Below are 18,801 nucleotides of genomic sequence, written 5' to 3'. Positions count from 1 at the left end.
AAATAAGTTATCACCAAATTGGTTGTTCAAATAACACTCATCTTTAAAATAATAGGATAAAATTTGGAGTAACTATAATAATCTACGATTTGAGTCAATATATCTCTCATTTATGTGTGTATACACACATATACATGCACATGTTTTAGATTTTTTTTGAACAAACAAAAATGATATATATATAGTTTACCCCGCACAAGACGTGCAAAGGCGAAATCACTCAAAAGTATTTACAAGATCAAAGTGCTAACTAAAACAAAGCAGCATCGAAAAAATAAAAGAGATAAGAAATTACAAGTGGACGCCCATACAAAGGAGCGGTTGTGTCCACCAGTCATGATAGCTAAAAGGAAAGGTTGTCTGTTTTGACTTTAACCATAAAAAAGATGTCATTTTAACCTTTTCTATGAGGGTGAAAGGTGTCGATATTGTATTATTGAACACACGTTCGTTTCTTTCCTTCTAAAGAATCCAAACCAAATAATCCTGAAAAATATATGCGTAGATCTATGCAAACCAGGCATTTTGATAAATTGAGTGAGGTGTTGATGAAGATCACGAGGTGAAACCGTAGAAATATCTAGCCAAAGCCAAACCTTAGACCAAAGGGATCCGACGTCACATCCCAAAAATAAATGTGTTGTTGTTTCTTGAATCCCACATTCGGACACACAAACCGCGTCTTCATGAGAGAACCCTCTGTCGCACCAAATTGTCCTTGGTTGAAAGTATAATCTAAAATGTAATTTTTTTTATCGGAAGCTAGGAGGGCACACGAAATAACAAATAGTGAAAAAACATGTTCGCGCATTTAAGGCATTAGCGACCGTCCGATTAAGATTAAGATTAAAAAAAATGAGGATTTTTATTTAATATTATAATTTAAGTTACTTATCTTGAAGTTGGATGTCTTGTCTTGATCAAGCGGTCTTAAATGTCTTGAATTTTTGGGGGCTTTTATTTTTCTTATTGGTGTAATACTTGGGAGATATATATATATATATATATATATATATATATATATATATATATATATATATATATATATATATATATATATAATATAATTTGCCATTAAAAAAAAAACGGTCGTAAATGTCTTGAATGCGTAGAATTTTGGCTTCGCGGGATTGGCTTGGGGATGTTTTTTCAAATTAAAATTTTTTGATAGTACAATTTGAAAACATTTACGATACATTCACAAATTCAAGGGTATTGTTACATTTGCTTCATAAATAACTTAGTGATCATTTTATACAATTAAATAGTTATTTTAATTTATAAATAAATTTGTTGTCTCCTCTTAGATGTGTTGTTTATGAAATTAATGTTTTCGTCATTCATTATTGTTATTTATCTCTTGGGGTTTTCCTCTATACGTTATGAAAGGCTAAAGTATAAATAAAAATATATAATAAAGTTTAATAAATAAATTAATTAACTTTAATCATCATCAATGTTTTTATGTGAGATCTTTACTAAAGTTAAGTGATCAATTGGGTGAATGCAGGGGTACACTTTACATATTGAATAGTGACGTTTAATATTATTTTCAATTTTATAGATAACTTCCTCCAACTCCTAAGGGCTAGATGACCGTTTAATTGCAGTTAACAAATCATGAAATTTTTATTTATAAAGCGGTGAAAATTTCTATTATTACATGATTATGAGAAAAAACATGGTTCAAATTCTCAGTTTTGTCCATGCTTTGATCCTCTTTCTTTCTTTATTTCTTGTTGCAAAAGGTAGAAGCATGTTACTCTTGACACAATTTTGAAATTTTCTAATTTATCTTATACACGATATTATATCACCTATTAGTAAAGATATTTTTTTCTTATTTGACGATGCAGTTCGCACTCCATGTGTTTCTGATGATGATTGTCTAGAAGCATTTTTACCTCCAATTTGGAAGTGCGTTCATAATTTTTGTGAGTTCAATATACGAAACATATTCAATTAAGTTTCAAAATAATTAAGTTACATCTAAGTGTATAGTTCTGTGTGTATATCATAAAGTTTGTACCTTTATAATTTACGTCAAAGTTTAATTTGTGTTTCTCGGGTGTTTCAATTTTTATGACAAGCTCTGAAGTGTATTATTATATTATGCAAGTATTCTTACCTTAGTTTGAATATAAATGCAAAACATAAATTATTTATCTTTCTTTTAGTTTGAGTATAAATGCAATTTAAATATTTATGTATACTGAATATTTATCTTGCTTTTACATTTAGATGTATTCAAAATATCATTGAAAATGGGCTAAACTTACATGTCATCTTACAAATAATCTATTATACTCCTTAAATAAGTAACAAAACACATATGATGTATGTAATTTAGATATTTAATATATTTGTAGTACAAATAAGTACAAATATTTAATCTCTAAATAGTTAAACACTAGTAGATTAATAGTTTGTTTGAAAAAACACTACTAAATAATATTTTTTAAGAATTCACATATCTATGAGTTAGGATACTCTACATTTATTAAAATAAATAGAAAGACAAATTATTATATGTTTAGAGTGTATAAAGGATATACATGAATGCAATTTAAAAGCGATGGATATTGATGACCGAGCATCATATGACATTTTAGTTATGTTTTTTAGTACTTTTCTTTACATTTGAAGATAAATAAGATGAGAGATAGAGGAGTTGTCAATGCTTTGAGGAACATATTGTATTGTTTTCACTTGAGTCGTTGTAATTAAGTTTTATCCTAGATCATGCAACTCCATATGGGTTTTGAGTAATTTGTAGTGAGGAATCATGTAAATCGACAAATCAAGACATCGCATGAAGGATCAAGGATATGAAATTAAAGATAAATGGTTCTTAAAATGTTGTTGAAGACAATACAAGATAAAGTAAATTCATTTCAAGTTCCTAAGAGTTTCCATACGGAAGAACGATAAAAAAATTGGACAAAAACACAATAAATCGCACCTGAAGGGCTGCCTCAAACTCCCCTACGCATGTACCATGCGCCCCTGCACGTAACCCTAGGCGCCCAAATGCGGGTAAAAACCGCTTTTTGCTTGTTTTCCAAGCTGGATCATTGGAAAATGTTCAGTTTTCTTCTCTTAAACCTTAAGTAACCTCATGCTCTAAATAGAGATCCTTCCACACTATTTTATTGAATCAGAAACATTTGACGATGAAGGCAAGGGTCAAGCATCAGAGTTCCAAGGTAAGATTCATCATTTTATTGTTCTGTCTAGGGTATGTTTTTCTATTGTTTTCTTATGATGTTTGTTACCACAAGCAACTAAACCTCTCTAATTAGGGTTCCACGATGACCCTTCTAATTTGTTGGAATTTATCAATAAAGTTTTTCATTCGGTTTATGCTTTGATTGTGCTAGATTTAAATTAGATAATGCTTGCTCATAATGCTTCGTCAATCGGTTAACTTCGTGTGTAACCTTGAAGAAACTGTATGATTAAAGTAGGCCATAACAACCCAAAATTTTACTAGTTCTCACTTTGGTTAATTTCTAGCAATTATGTAAGTCTCTAACCACTCCATCCGACTCTGCAAGGACAAGTTGTGGGGTTGAAGGATTTGTTGAAGGGGTTTTAGATTTATGTGCAATTTTTTTGGTTTGTTGGGAGAGGTTTATGTGCAGTAAACAAAGTTAACTGGATCCAAAAGAGGATGTTGGAAAACAGGCGATGAAGAGGGGAAGAGAATATCGGAGAAGAGTAAACATTTTTTTCCTTCTCTTTGTTCGATGATGAGAAGTAGCTCTAGCTCAATTTTGTTTTTCCTTCCCTTTATGAGTTTTTTTTCAGAGGTTGTTTAGTTGAATTTGGATGAATTTGTTTAGTTTTTTTCCCGTCTTGGATACATTTGACGATGAAGGTGAAGCATGTATATTTCTTTGTAAAGAAAATTTATTTTATTTTACTTAATATTGTTTTAGAAAAATGCTACAATGGAATAAGTTCACGTTAACATCCTATGTATCTTTCACACTTTTTTTTTGACCAAATGTATCTTTCACACTTGATAATCAATTAAGAGAAATGATATCAACACACATTTTAATCGAGTCTCTTTAATTAGTTAAAATTTACATAGGTTTCACCAAAAAACGTAAGTCCTATATAAATTTAACGGTTCTCATATAAATTTTAACGCATTAAAAAATGTGTATCGCTGTTGATATACCATAAGAGATACGACCCACTCGCGCAACATAGCCTCGATCCTCTGTAGATGTTCATTTTATAATTTATCAAGTTATGTCTTTATTTTGCATATGCAGTTGTCCTTTTTATTTGGTTTATTGAGTCTTGTTGTGTACTCTATTTGTACTTAACTTGAAGTGGTTGTTATTTTTTTTCCTGAGTTTACAAATCAAATGATATACATAATTTAAAAGAATTGCTGACAAGTGTTCTAAAAATATTGTTTAAACAATTCACAAAAATAAATTTTATCTTAAAAATACAAGTCAACACATATAAAAATGGAAAATGTTAACTTGTGTCATTAAGGTACATGTTAAGGAATTTAAAGTGAAAATTATGTCTGGGAAATAATGTTAATTTATTCTTATAGAGATTGAAAATTAATATTTTGTAATAAATATTTACCATTTATGAAGTCTTTAACAATTAACATGTGCTTACTAAAAATAAATAAAATTAACATGTGCCGTAATCACACAAGTTAGTAGTATAACCTTATAAAAATCATAACTACATAATTTTTAAGGTAAAAAATACTATTTTTAAATGCTTAAACAACATCATAAAAACACTTGTTATCATTTTTTATATTTTATTAGTATCAAAAGGAGAGGAGGATTAAACACATGGAGCATATGCTCTTGGTCTTCCTTCATCACTTATGAACTATGAGGGATCAGTTAAGAAGAAATGTAGCAAGAGCCAAAACAATGTTGGTTTGTCATTTTTGACTCATTCCCATCAGCCGTCTTAAAATAACAAGACAAGACTATATTATATTATTATATAAACGGCTTAAATGTGTTTTGATCCTCCATTTTTATAATTATATTTTGTACTCAAATTTCATTTTTCTTCTCATGAATCTTTATCCCTCATTTCAGGTTTATATCATTTTTGACAATGTAACTATTCCCCAATGATGTGCCAACATTGATTATGTGTGTGTTTGGTTTGGCGGTAACGAGAATTGATTTTGATAGAATTGAGTTTGAGAGAATTGATTTTGATTAAAAGTGAGTTAGATGTGAATTGATTTTTGTTTGGATACACTTTGTTAAAAGCGATTCTTATGAATTGTTGTTGTTTGGATACATTGAATCAAAATTGCTTTTAGATGTATAATTACCAAAATAGATTTTTCAATTTTTTTAATTTTTTTTTGTTTCAAATAATTATTTAGTATACGTCGATAATAATAATGTTATTTAGGGGATATGATAATAACTTCTTTTTTTTTTTTTTGGTCAATAATAACTTCTTTTTTAAGGACCATAATAATAACTTTTTTTTTGTTTTGTTGAAGAACCATAATAAATATTAATAATAACTTAAAAACTATTTTTTTTCCTAAAAAAAACGTAAAAACTAATAAAAACATATAGTAATTAATTAATGATTATAATAAATAACAAAGGGAAGGAACAAAACGCATAGCAAAACAAACAGAAAAGAAAATATACAAATTTTCTGGAAGCTACTTGATGTGAAGAAAACAAAAAATAGAGATCCTGGAAGTTGCTTGATGTGAAGAAAACAAGAAAAAAAATGCTGAATGCTGAGACAGTGAATAGAAACTTAAATGGGTTGTTCAAGAGGGAGAGAAGGAAGAAAACGATATAGATCTGAAAGAGAACGAGATAGATCTGAGGGCAAAGAAGGAAGAAATGAGTTTTTTAACTGCCAAATCTACAGTAAACAAAAATTGATTTTGGGATTCACCGCAGAAACTAGGAATATGAGCTTCAGCGGAACTGGCGTTTTGGGCCTAAAATCACGTTTCCTGGAATCACTTTTTCTTCATCCAAACAAGATAAAAATTAGGAAAACGGTGTTTGACAAAAGAAACTTAGGTTTGGCTTGTGGAAAAGTGATGCCAAACACATACTATGTATATTTTTTGCTAACACTGATATTGAATATTCAGTGTGGCCATGCAAGCTCCATCACATCATTAATTTCACTTTTTCTCCGTTATTTTTTTTTAAGAAGTTAAATTAATCCACTTAAATTGATATCAGAGAAAATCGAACATGAGAGCTCAAGGTTCCCCCTAAACAAACTCAAGTGGAATTTCTTTTTGTTTGATTGATGTACTCTACAAAATTTAAATGAAGGAATAATGTTATGTGGGAAAAAAAAACTAAGACTCGTGCCTTTAAAAAACCTAGTTTATTCCCAGCCGTAAGCACTAATAAGTGATCTCCATGATTTATAGAAAGAAAGAAAAGAAATCATAGCTTACAAGCTGTAATAATAATGTAACAGGGAGTCAAAAAGAGAAGAATAATATAAAGGAGAACTTTTCTTTTCATGATCCAATCAAACTTCGTGCCGTTGGTATTTTCGGTGGCCATAATCATTGTATGGACACTATAAAAATTTAACGTACACAGCATTTTCTTTTATTAAAAAATAGCAATAAGTGTCTATTGGTTAAAAAATAAACATAGAAATGTTGTATTTAAAAAAATAATATAATTAATATTTTACAGTGTTATTTCCAACCCAAAACTTTTGTTTTTATATTCCTTGATTAATATTGTTTGAGTGTATCTCTTTTTTATACATCAAATTTAATTTATTGAAGACATGTTTATTTCAAGTTTAAAGATTTTAATCCTCAAAATATATGACCAAAGAATGATCATAATTATTCATTGGTGCAAAGGTTCCATGAATATAATAACTTTTCTTAACTTCGATTATTCACATATATTTATTCTCATATAAAAAGGTGGGAATGTGCACTTCCATAAAATTGTATAGGTTGTAAAATGAAAAAAAAAATTATAACGATCAATATTCCTTTTTTAGGAGAATTACCAATATTCCTAGGAATATCAAATGTGGCAAACATTTTAATTTATAATGATAGGTAATCCAAAACATCATATTCTACTTTAATTAATAATGATAGGTAATACAACAATAGTTAACAATGCTATTTTAGTCCTCTCCAAAAAAACATTGGTAAAAATGTTAGCATCTCTTTAGACAATATTATTGCATTTCTTAATACTACGTGACTAAAAATCTTAAATGACATTCATTTAAAGCAGAGAAAATACTTATAACAAACATTGATTAACTAGAAGACCGTTTTCCACAATACGACAAACTAAACTTTAAATTCTAATTGAAAGAGATATCTTAAAGTAGTGTCTCCCATGCCTCAACCACGATCATCTTAGAGGGAGAAAACTTATGTCCCTATAAGTTTAACTCAATTGGTAAGAAGAGTACATAACATATAGAATGTTCGAGGTTCAAACTCCCAACATAACACGAGATGATGGAAACTTATAAGAATCGAGAAAAGATACATAAATGAATGGATTGGATTTATTTAATGGTAAGAAATGATTAAATTAGGGAAATGATTAAAGTTGGGTGCCATATGGCAACGCGTAAAGAAACAATGAATGGAGTCATCGTGCAGTCAAGCAAGTTCCCCCGATCAAACCAACGGTGACATTCGATGAGTTAATAATTAATAATAATAATAATAATAATAATTGTTTGAGTTTCATTAATTGTTTCTCAGTTCAAACAAAGAGTTAGTTACTACCAAAAAGTAACTGCCCCCAGAAAATGAAAACAAACATAAAATGTTGTTTTCCAACGATGTTGATGTGTAACTGTTAACAGCACAATTTGTCGGGTGAACCCCATCCCCATTATTATTCTAAGAGGTGTGTTATTTTAATTTCTTTCTTTCTTTTTTTAATTCATTCATTTCAATTTCATCTTAACTCTTTAATTTTCTAAAATGTGTGATTACTTTATTTTCAGATCCTTGTTTGAGTCACTTGAATTTGTTACCAACTAGAATTTCCTTCTTTGGATTTTAGGTATGTTAATGGTAATTTATTTTTTCTTGTTTAGTTCTAAAATTCTGTGAGGTTTTAAATTTTAATTTTAGTATTGAATTTTGGTTCTTACTTGTAAGTTGCAATTGTAAGAGCTTCTTGAAAAAAAAATTGCAATTGCAAGAACAATGAACAAGTTTTTTTTTTTGTTTTTTGTTGATGAACTGGTGTGAATTGAAGATGTTAATGATGGAATGTGTGAATTTTGGTTGTAGGTAGGTTTGTTTGTGAGGAGGAGGGTTCGGATTGACTTATTTGAACTTATGTAGTGACGTAATCACTCGTGAGAGCTTATGGAAACAACTTAAGACTTATCCGTAAGCTGTTTTAAGCTTATTTCCATAAGCTTTCCATGATAGTTTATATTTTCTGTTTGGTTGTAATTCTCTTTCATTTTTGAGCTTAGAGAAATTATGTATGTCTTTTAATTTTAGTTCTTGTTTGGATGTTTTGCAATTATATGCACATGATGAACAAGTTTTTTTCTGATGAATTGTTATGAATTTAAGTTGGAGGTAGGTTTGTTTGTGAGGAAATTCTTGACGGGAGGAGGGTTTGTAATTTAGGGTCTGTTTGGATTGACTTATTTGAACTTATCTACTGATATGTTCATAAGTTGTTTTTCACCTTATTTTCATAAGCTCTGCAGGATAGTTTACGAAAACAGTTTGTAGTTTATATATTAAGTATTTAAGATATAAATGCTTAATTAAGTTGTTTATCCTAACAGGGTCTTAGTAGCAAAATGGGGGTTATGTCAAGGAGGGTTGTGCCTGCCTGTGGCAACCTCTGTTGTGTTTGTCCTGCTCTTCGTGCTAGCTCGAGACAACCGGTGAAGCGTTACAAGAAGTTGTTGGCTGAAATTTTTCCTCGTAATCAGGTGACATTTTCAGCTCATTTACACCATCTCAGTTTAGATATCAGCTTCCATCTTTGTTAGTTGTTACTTGTTTGAGTTGCCAACTTACTTCGCACTATATTTGGTGGATGAAAATCAATGACCATAAAACTGATAATTATGTGTTTGACTATACTGATGAAGGTACCAGTATCAGGGAAAATGTTTGCCACAATGAGAATTTTATGTTGATTGTAGTAGTGATTGTGAGATGGCTTAGGTTTTCTGAAGGCTGGGTCTTTATTGTTCAGAACACATCTTTATTATCAGGAATTTGTTTATTTAACTTTACGTCTTGCATTCAATTTACTGTATTTTCTTTCACTCTTATTCGTAATGAAATCTCGTGGTTCACCATTTCCACTCTTAGTAGCTATTGCATTATTATGTTTATGATGACTGGTATCTTCAGTTCTCGGAAGAAAAGGGGTATTGGAGGGTTCTTTATGGAAAAAATATTCCTTCTTATAGTAAATTTTATGAAAGTTTCGTAAATTATTCCCAGTGTCTGATGTGCATAATGGTTGCTGTTTTTGGCAGGTAGCTGAACCTAATGATAGAAAAATTGGAAAGTTATGTGACTATGCCTCTAAGAATCCGTTGAGAATTCCTAAGGTAAAATAATTATATTCTAGGAAGTCCTTAGTTTTCTTTGGCACTTTTGTTCTCGTTCAAATATGTCATTTAATCAAAACAAATTATGATGTGGTGGAGAAAACTGAAGTCTCATAAGAAACTAATTTATTTGATTAAAGTAATAATATGGTAGAACTATTTATTGGATCATTTATCCAAGTCCGAAGTCTTATTTGTTTGAGGATAAAATCATATTGGCTACCACCTAATTTTTTCTGGTGTTTTACCTTTGCAGATTACTGATAACTTGGAGCAAACATGTTACAAGGATTTGCGTAATGAAGTATTTGGTTCAGTGAGAGTTGTCTTGTGCATATACAGGAAACTCTTATCATCATGTAAGGAGCAGATGTAAGTTTTATAACATATACATAGATCTTAATCAATTCTGACAAAATCACTTCTATTGAGTAGATTTAGTTTGCCATAAGAATATTAAACACTTTAAAGTACATTTTGCGTACAAAACTTCCAATCATTGTTTCTGTAAACACTATTCCCTCTTGATTCTAATCCAATGAGAAAGAAACTTTATTTTAACTTCTGCATCCATCTCAAGTCATTGAATACATCTAATGCTTGAATGTGTTTACTACATGATTTCCCTAGATGTTATTATTTCTTTATTTATGATCATATGTGCCAGTGATCTGAATAACACTTTAATGAGTATATAAAAGAAAAAAGGTATAAAATATGATGTCAATCAAAACCTTTATTTTATATGATGTATACTGGCAATTTTATATTTTCGTAGAATACAAACAGTGCCAATATTTTTGCTTATAACATAATACTGTGGTTCTTCTGCTTTCTAATGTTGGATTGCCATTTATATTTCGAATATATGACAATATTCAAATAATGTTTGTTATATGCAGGCCACTTTTTGCGGGTAGTTTATTAGAGATTATTCGGACTCTTCTAGAACAAACTCGACAAGATGAAATCAGGATCTTAGGCTGCAACACTCTTTCTGATTTTATAAATTGCCAGGTATTTGGTTAATAAACCTTTCTGAATTGTTGAAGTTAATATCACTGTGTGGTTGGTTTCTATGGATGTTTCATTATAAGAGATTCGCCACTCATTTGAAGAAAAAAAATCATTGACCTAATTTTAACTTTCTGGGCTCTTGGTGGATGTGGATAGTGGTGGTAAAAAGGGATATTTCATATCTCAAAAACCATGGTGCCTTGTTGGTGATAATTGCCTTATAAATCTTGCTATACATTAGAGTTTATAGACCATGACCATGTATATTTTTTCCACATATTTTTTTGTGTGCAAGTGGAATGATTTTCTGTGATCCTGACTATTGTAAATTTTAAATAGACAGATGGTACTTACATGTTCAATTTAGAGGGTTTTATTCCCAAGCTATGTCAATTGGCTCAAGAAATGGGGGAAGATGAACGAGCTCTAGGTCTCCGTTCAGCTGGACTACAAGCTCTGTCCTATATGGTACTGCTTCATTCTGTGTGTCGTTTGTTACATCTTCTGGAAATGGATGATCCATTCCAGTAATTTGATATCATTTGAATTAAGGACTGCTTTTTCCTTTATTGGTCGAATAAACACAAGAATCTACACACCTTGACTATTCTTTTAACGAATATGAACTCACTGAGAAATTCCTGTGATTGCGGTTCCTGTTAATAATAATAATAATAACTTTAGCTGTAGAAAGATAGAAGCTTTGATTTTGCAAATGACAGTAAGAGTGACACATCTAAATAATTTGAAATTTTGAACTGGTTAGTGGTTATTTATTCCTACCATGGTATCCTTTTTTCCTCAGTTAAGTTTTAGGTTATTTAAACCATCTCTTGTTGATACCTCTTTGCTCCTATGTTTCTGTGGCTAGGTGCGTTTCATGGGCGAGCAATCACATCTTTCAATGGACTTGGATGAAGTGAGTACTATTTCCATACTTATACTTTTTTGGCTATGTTTAGTGATACAGAAAAAGGATAAATCTATGAATTTGTTTTTCCAAACTTTGAATCAAAACTTGGGTATTTAATTTGAAGTCAGCCTCTACTTGTAGCAACAGACAACTTTATTTTTCAAATCTAATTATTTTCTTTTATTTCTTGTTTGGCACTTTTGATTGATGGATCTAAAATAGATCATGTTAGTGACTTTGGAGAATTACATGGGTTTCCACTCTAACTTCAATCGCCCGAAGGAATTTCCCAAAGAGGACGGCTCTTTAACAGATATCTCCAAGAAGGATAATTTGTGGCTGACTCTTGTGGCAGGGACTGGGATAGACTCTATGGTGTATGTCTTACTTTACTCTTCTCCCCCACCTTGATTATGAAGCCAAAGGTCATCATCATTTGAAATAGGTCTTGTGTCTTTATCACTTTCACAGGGATACTGCTAAAGATCCGGCATATTGGTCAAAGGCTTGCTTGTATAATATGGTCAAACTGGCAAGGGAAGCTACAACTCTGCGGCGTGTCCTTGAACCTCTTTTTCATTATTTTGATACTCAAAATCAGTGGTCTTCTGAAAAAGGAGAGGCTGTACGTGTTTTGATGTATTTACAATCTCTTTTAGAAGATTCAGGTACCCTGCGACATTTAGTAACACAATTTTCTAAAATAGGATATTTCTCCAATTTCAGTATACTGATTGTCTCTTTTGCACACCAGGAGATAACTCCTATCTTCTGTTGTCCATTTTGGTCAAGCACTTGGATCATAAGAATGTTTCTAAGCAGCCTATCCTTCAGATTAATATTATCAACACCACAGCACAACTTGCGAAAAATGTGAAGCAAAAAGCTTCAGTTGCAATAATTGGTGCAATATCTGACCTCATTAAGCACTTAAGAAGGTGCCTACAAAATTTAGCTGCAGTTTCCAGTATTGGGAATGATGAGTATAAGTTGAATACTGAACTTCAATCTGCCTTAGAACTGTGTATATTACAACTTTCAAACAAGGTATGCATAACATATTATCTGTTTTTCAAACTTTATATACTGTGTCCATTGTAACATTTTGAGAACAACAGGTTGGGGATGTAGGACCCATCCTTGATTTGATGGCTGTGGTGTTAGAGAATATCTCAACTACGACCATTGTAGCAAGAACAACAATCTATGCTGTTTATCAAACTGCAAAGTTAGTTATATCCATCCCTAACGTGTCATACCACAAGAAGGCAAGTATTCTTACTTTGACTTGAAATGGTCCTTTCTATATACTCAGCTCTAGTAAGATAACTCTTGTGTTGCATTTGTGTCCGTTCCAGGCTTTCCCTGATGCTTTGTTTCATCAATTGCTCCTGGTGATGGCTCATCCTGACCACGAAACACGAATTGGGGCGCATAGTGTCTTCTCTACAGTGCTTATGCCATCTCTGTTTTCTCCACAGTTAGACCATAAAACAATGATGGCTGAGAAGGTACCAAGTGAGAGCCTCTCCATTCAGCAGGAAAGCTTTTTAGGGGCAGAACAGATCAATAGGAAACCTGTGGAAGGAGGGGCAGTAGTTGATGTCAGCAGTAGGAAATATAGAGTTCTTCCGTATCGTGTTTACAGCTTTTCCGATGCTCTAAATCTTGGGAAAGATGTACAGTTTTTTTTTACTTAACACTTTTTAGTCTATATCGTATTAATTTAACTTATCTTTTCATATGCATTTATTGATTTTTGGTTGCATTACTAATATTATTAAGTGGTTCAGTTTGTTTGGTTTTTTTCCCCTATAATGGGGACTTCAAATATTTCTTTTTGCTGTAATTTATACTCAAATATTGAATGACTACTCTTTCAGGAGCTAAGTTCTTTTCGGTTAAGCAGCCACCAAGTAAGTCTCTTGCTTTCTTCAATCTGGGTTCAGGCAACATCTATGGACAATGGCCCGGCGAATTTTGAGGCTATGGCTCACACTTTTAGCATTGCTTTATTGTTCACCCGTTCAAAGGTGAGATTGGTATAACACAAATGCATGGGTTTTTTAAAATTATGATCAGTAAAGACAATAAATAATGTTGTTCATTTTCAGTGGTTGCTAATTACTTATAACAAGTTACATTTTTAATTATAAGTTTACATTTATTTATTTATTTCGAATGGAAAATGTTAGTGGGAGGAGTTGAACGTACAACCCATTATCTCTCCAACACTTATGTTCCTCCTCCCCAACCACCTTATCACTCCATGTCAATTTACATTTATAATAATTGTAACCATACTATCATTTCTTACTCTTATAGGCGTTCGTATAAAGCCGCATAGTTCCCTTTCTTATGAGTGCAATTTTGAAATTTTATGGTTTTAATTCAGACATTTTATGTCTGCTTTGTTGGACGTAAGTTTTACCAGGCAACTAGGTTATTCTTGTATCAGAACGGCTATAAATGAGTATTTCAGTCTGGTATGAAATTGCCACTAGTATTTAGCGATGGTTGGTGAATAGTAGTATTTCAACTTCTTTAACCTTTCAAGAATGAATGATGTTAGTGCACAGAGTGCAAACCACTTGCAATTCTGTTACTTAGCTTCCGAGATTGAATATTATGATTTTCTCTCAATTCTTCTTAACAAAGTTTTGTTAAAAAAAACATATTTTCATACTTTCTTTGATCACTTCTCTTAACCTGTCCAAGTCCATGATGGTTTAAATTGCTTTCCACAGACATCCAGTTACTTGGCTTTAGTAAGATGTTTCCAACTGGCATTCTCCCTCATGAGCATTTCATTGGACCAAGAAGGTAAGTTGAACATATAAGTGATATTTTTATCCTATCATCTTGATGTGATTCCTTTCTTTGTGAACTTGTTTTCAACATCAACTTGAATTGGAATAGTTATCAATCACCTATTTTAAGGTGTAATTTTTTGAGTAAACCTCAAACCACTGCCTGCATCTAATCTTTTTCATCCTAGGAACCTCATAAGTACCTCTCGACAATCTTGAGCACTTGAAAATACTTACACATGGTGCATTTTATAATTTATTTCAATGTTATCCTAATAGTTTACAAGCAATACTGTAAACCTTTTGTTTGTGTAACAAATTATAACCAACTTTTTACTATTCCAAGTGGCACAGTAGAAAAAAATTGTTGACTTGTTTTACTTTAAAAAACAAGTACGAATCCACATTATTGATTTACAAATGTCATGGCTTGTTATACTAAATTGGTGTATGTACGTTTATCTATGCATGCTAAAAAATTGTTGACTTTGTTTTGCTTTAGAAAAGTGAAAATCCACACTGTTGATTTACAAAATTTCATGGCTTGTTATTCTAAAACGGTGTATGTACGTTTATCTGTGTACGACTGTATGCTATAATTTTTTATTATTGTGTTGTAAACTTGTTGGGTTAAATATTTTTTCTGCTGCTAAGTTTCTGACCTGTTCATTCTCTGTGTGGCTGTTAAAGGAGGTTTGCAACCATCTCGCAGGAGGTCTCTTTTTACCTTGGCATCGTACATGCTTATATTCTCTGCCAAGACAGGCAATTTCTCTGAGCTAATTCCAATAGTTAAAGCGTCCCTGATATATTCAACAGTTAGTTTCTTTCCCTAACCTCTTCCTATCCCCATTTCTTGTCCTTGTTATTCAACTTCCTTTTCAAGATTGATTTGCATTACTTATTGTCTGTTTTCCTTTTTTTAAAATTTTAATTAGGTTATTAATCACTGTTAGAAATCCACAGGTAGATCCTTTTCTTGAGTTGGTCGATGATGTCAGGCTACAGGCTGTTAATATAGAATCAGAGAAGATAATATATGGATCACAAGAAGATGATGTTGCTGCTATTAAGTCACTTTCGGCCGTAGAGTTGGATGATAAGAAGTTGAAAGAAACTGTACTCTCGTACTTCCTGACCAAATATTCAAAATTACCGGAGGTAATATGGATTCATTTCCCTTTTTGCTTATATTCAAGATTAGGATATAGCCAGGCTTAGTTGGGAGTACCTTAAAGTAGAGACTGCTGTATTTCAGCTTTTCATTAGTTTTAGCATATCAAACAGTAAAAATCACATTAAAGTTGGTTTAGAAGATGCAATCCATGCTTATGCCCAAACAAAGGTCGAGTTGCCTCTTTGGAAGTGGAAATGTCAATATTATGACCCTACTCTTGGTTCAAGTATAGTGTAACATCTAACTTTATGCATCTTACCATAAATTATGAGGGCATCATGCCACTGCCACAGCAGAGGATGAGCTAGCTACACAAGCCATCAGTAATTTAACAGTGGAATACATTATTTTATCTCAAATTGAAAAGCTTCATCAGGTTTACTTGGGCTGACAGAGAATAATGTGATATGTTGTTCATTAATAATTGAATATAATTTAGACCAAAAAAAAAAAAAAAATTGAATATATTAATTTAACCGGCTAATTCATTGCTTTTGGTTTAAGTTTCTGCATCTGAATTTGTCCTCTGTATCTACTGCACATGCACACATTTATCCTGAAAGTATGGATTAAATAAGTCATTTTCATGTGGAGAAATATACTTGCAAATATTATATTAGGTGTCAGCAGAGCATGGAATGTTCTAAAAAATGGCGGCAGAGTTGTTTGGGGAGTAATGTGAGTAGTAAATAACATAACCTTTTTCCATATTATCCAGGATGAGTTGTCAAGCATAAAGAAACAACTTGCACAGGGGTTTTCTCCTGATGATGCATATCCAATGGGACCTCAATTGTTTATGGAGACATCAAGGACATGTTCCCCAGTTGCTCAGATTGAGTACCCGGATTTTGATGAGGTAAATTTCCGTAGTTGTACTGTATCCACATTTAAGTGGCTTTGAAAATTATGTTTCACTATTTCTGTGATGGATTGTTTCTAGATTGTGGCTTCGGCAGCTTTGATGGACGAAGAGACTGGGCCTGAACCAAGTGGAAATCTGTCAGACTGCAAACAGTTGCTCTCTTTCAATAACCTGACCATTTTAAGCGTTAATCAACTCTTAGAATCGGTAAAATGTGATATGCTTTTATTCTTACTATTAGTTCTAGATGATTGACTGTGATTGCATTTTAAAATCAAACTTTTATATTTCTGCTGGAGAGTGGTGCCAGTTTCTTCTTTCAGTTAAAGATTCCATGAGGGTTATTGTATTGACAGGTTTTGGAAACCGCACGGCAAGTCGCTAGTTTCCCCATTCCTGCAAATCCTGTACCTTATGACCAAATGAAGAACCAGTGTGAGGCTCTTGTATCAGGGAAGCAACAGAAGATGTCAGTTCTTCACAGTTTTAAGCACCAGCAGGAGACTAGAGCATTAGTTCTTTCAAGTGCAATTGAAACAAAAGTTTCCCCTCTACCAATTAAGGTTGGTATTTTTTTACCATGGAAGTTTGAATTTTAGTAACCTGTTTTAGTATTAAAAATAAATTGCTCATTAGCTTAAAAGATATAATTGAGGAGCTTTTGAAGATATACTGTAGGCATAGAGTTCAGTTATTTGTTGATTGCTGCATCTTATGGAATGTGTCATTGTGCAGACACTGGAGTATTCGGAAGGTGATCTGAAGTTGGTGAGTCAAGAGCAATTACAGACGCTGTATGAAGTACGCCCATGCTCATATGATTATAGACAGCATCATTCTTTGAGACTACCACCTGCCAGCCCCTATGATAAATTCTTGAAAGCTGCTGGATGCTAATGGTGCTAGGTTACCATTTAAGTAGACATGAATCTCTCCCCTCTATTTTTTTTCGTCTTTTTAGTGTATTGTTTTGTTTGATTGTTGGTTGTCTCATCGCCACATAGTAGGCCATTTTTTATCTCATTCATCCTCAGTAAAATGTGTGTAAAGACTATCCACTGCATGACCACTTATCCCTAAAAATGAGTTGAAACTTTTAAAAGTATTTTAATATGATTATTTGATTGTCTTATGCATTTTTTTCATGGGAAGGAAACTAACTAATGAAAACCACTGAGCAGCATACAACCCCTGTGAACACCATCTTTCTGACTGTATAGCCTATTTAACAATGCCTTTTTTAATACCTCCTTGAATGTCTAGGAGGTGTAGAGCTTCTTCAAGCAAGAGTTTACAATTGGATATATGCAAACCAATTGGTTTCACAAATCACATTATGTAAATTTAATTGGCTTTAATATACTTTTGATCGCCCATTTTAAAAATTGATTTTTTGGTTCTTCAATTAACTTATTTTTTTCTTCTGATTTTTGGTCCCTCGTCTCATTTTTAGATAATTTTTATACTATTCATTTACGACATAAAAACGCTAATTAGGTCACATTTATCCATGATAGCAACAAAAAAAAAAATAATAAGAGCGATCACATGATAAATAAATAGACCACACAAAAAAAATTAAATGATGGACCAAAATTTAAATGAAAAAGGAAGGTAAATTGAGGGACCAAAACTCCATTGTTTTAAACCAAAATAAAATAAAATAAAGGAGGATTAAAAGTGCATATAAACTAAATTAATTTAAAATATTTAGATACCCTGAAATTTGGTTAGGTACCACCATACCGATACTTGATAGATAAAACTTATTTAAAATTTGATTTTTATATAAATGGATAAAAAAATATGACGTGACATTACATAATTGGATGATGACTACATACTCAATTAAATTATAGGAATACCACTGTGTTCATCTTAATTTAACGTAGGCAAAAAAATCAGTTGAAAAAAGCTAACTTATCTTAAAAAATGATGAGGTGGCAAGTCCATGTAAAATTATTATTGATAATTTCTTTTTTCAAAATACAAAACCCGAAAGTAAATTTTTCAGGGTTCTTAAAACCCAAAAAAGTCCCACAACTTCATCATGTTTGTCATTTGCATCCTCTTTTTTCAAATCCCTAAAGTGTTAGAAAAAACAAAAATAATATGAAGGCCATAAGAAAGTTTTACTTTAATAATTATAATAAGATAAAATAAGATTGATTATAAGGTTGGGTTGACTCTCACGGGTAATTTTTGTAGAATTCTACCTAATAGTAGATGTATTTTAAACAAAGTTTTTACTACAGAGGTGTGAATGTCTTTAGGCATGACAATGGGGTAGGGTGGGGACGGGTTTTACCTTTTCGTCCCTACCCTACATCCATATCGTTACCCTACTCATATCTAGCGGAGATGAGAAATCGAATCCCATCCCCGTTTCCGATGGATTCGGGTATCCCCGCCCCTTCCCCGT

At 31.9% G+C, this 18,801-nt stretch overlaps 1 protein-coding gene and 1 long non-coding RNA gene across 6 annotated transcripts; both read left to right on the top strand.

The window, feature by feature from the left end:
- Positions 1 to 1,512: 1,512 nt before the first annotated feature.
- On the top strand, positions 1,513 to 2,165 carry LOC25492656 (uncharacterized). The gene is made up of 2 exons (XR_003011353.2): positions 1,513 to 1,748; positions 1,857 to 2,165. It is a non-coding gene; the product is annotated as an uncharacterized lncRNA (long non-coding RNA).
- Positions 2,166 to 7,755: 5,590 nt separating this feature from the next.
- On the top strand, positions 7,756 to 17,498 carry LOC25492655 (protein SEMI-ROLLED LEAF 2). 5 transcript variants are annotated; one of them, XM_024781350.2, is made up of 22 exons: positions 7,756 to 7,907; positions 8,008 to 8,066; positions 8,300 to 8,401; positions 8,815 to 8,964; positions 9,523 to 9,597; positions 9,854 to 9,969; positions 10,500 to 10,614; positions 10,954 to 11,082; positions 11,486 to 11,533; positions 11,750 to 11,904; positions 11,999 to 12,195; positions 12,282 to 12,574; positions 12,646 to 12,795; positions 12,886 to 13,206; positions 13,411 to 13,560; positions 14,275 to 14,350; positions 15,028 to 15,155; positions 15,304 to 15,498; positions 16,233 to 16,373; positions 16,458 to 16,586; positions 16,736 to 16,942; positions 17,115 to 17,498. In XM_024781350.2, the coding sequence occupies exons 4-22, from the start codon at positions 8,830 to 8,832 to the stop codon at positions 17,274 to 17,276; spliced, it is 2,922 nt and encodes a 973-aa protein (XP_024637118.1). In that variant the 5' UTR covers positions 7,756 to 7,907; positions 8,008 to 8,066; positions 8,300 to 8,401; positions 8,815 to 8,829; the 3' UTR covers positions 17,277 to 17,498. The 5 variants fall into 5 exon arrangements, with proteins under 5 accessions (XP_024637118.1, XP_013456287.1, XP_039689095.1 ...); XM_013600833.3 differs by lacking the exon at positions 8,300 to 8,401; XM_039833161.1 differs by lacking the exons at positions 8,008 to 8,066; positions 8,300 to 8,401 and having other exon boundaries at positions 7,772 to 7,907.
- The last annotated feature ends 1,303 nt before the right edge of the window (positions 17,499 to 18,801 follow it).

Source organism: Medicago truncatula, chromosome 4 (assembly GCF_003473485.1).
Source record: "Medicago truncatula cultivar Jemalong A17 chromosome 4, MtrunA17r5.0-ANR, whole genome shotgun sequence".
In the NCBI taxonomy this organism is placed as follows: domain Eukaryota; kingdom Viridiplantae; phylum Streptophyta; class Magnoliopsida; order Fabales; family Fabaceae; genus Medicago; species Medicago truncatula.
This window is presented reverse-complemented; position numbering and strand designations above follow the sequence as displayed.

What these genes read in the sequence shown, in the direction of transcription:
- LOC25492655 (XM_013600833.3), top strand. Translation starts at nt 8,830, where the DNA reads ATGGGGGTTATGTCAAGGAGGGTTGTGCCTGCCTGTGGCAACCTCTGT. An exon ending in TCATCATGTAAGGAGCAGAT is followed by an intron (nt 9,970 to 10,499) that starts GTAAGTTTTATA and finishes TGTTATATGCAG; the next exon opens with GCCACTTTTTGCGGGTAGTT. An exon ending in TATTGTTCACCCGTTCAAAG is followed by an intron (nt 13,561 to 14,274) that starts GTGAGATTGGTA and finishes TGCTTTCCACAG; the next exon opens with ACATCCAGTTACTTGGCTTT.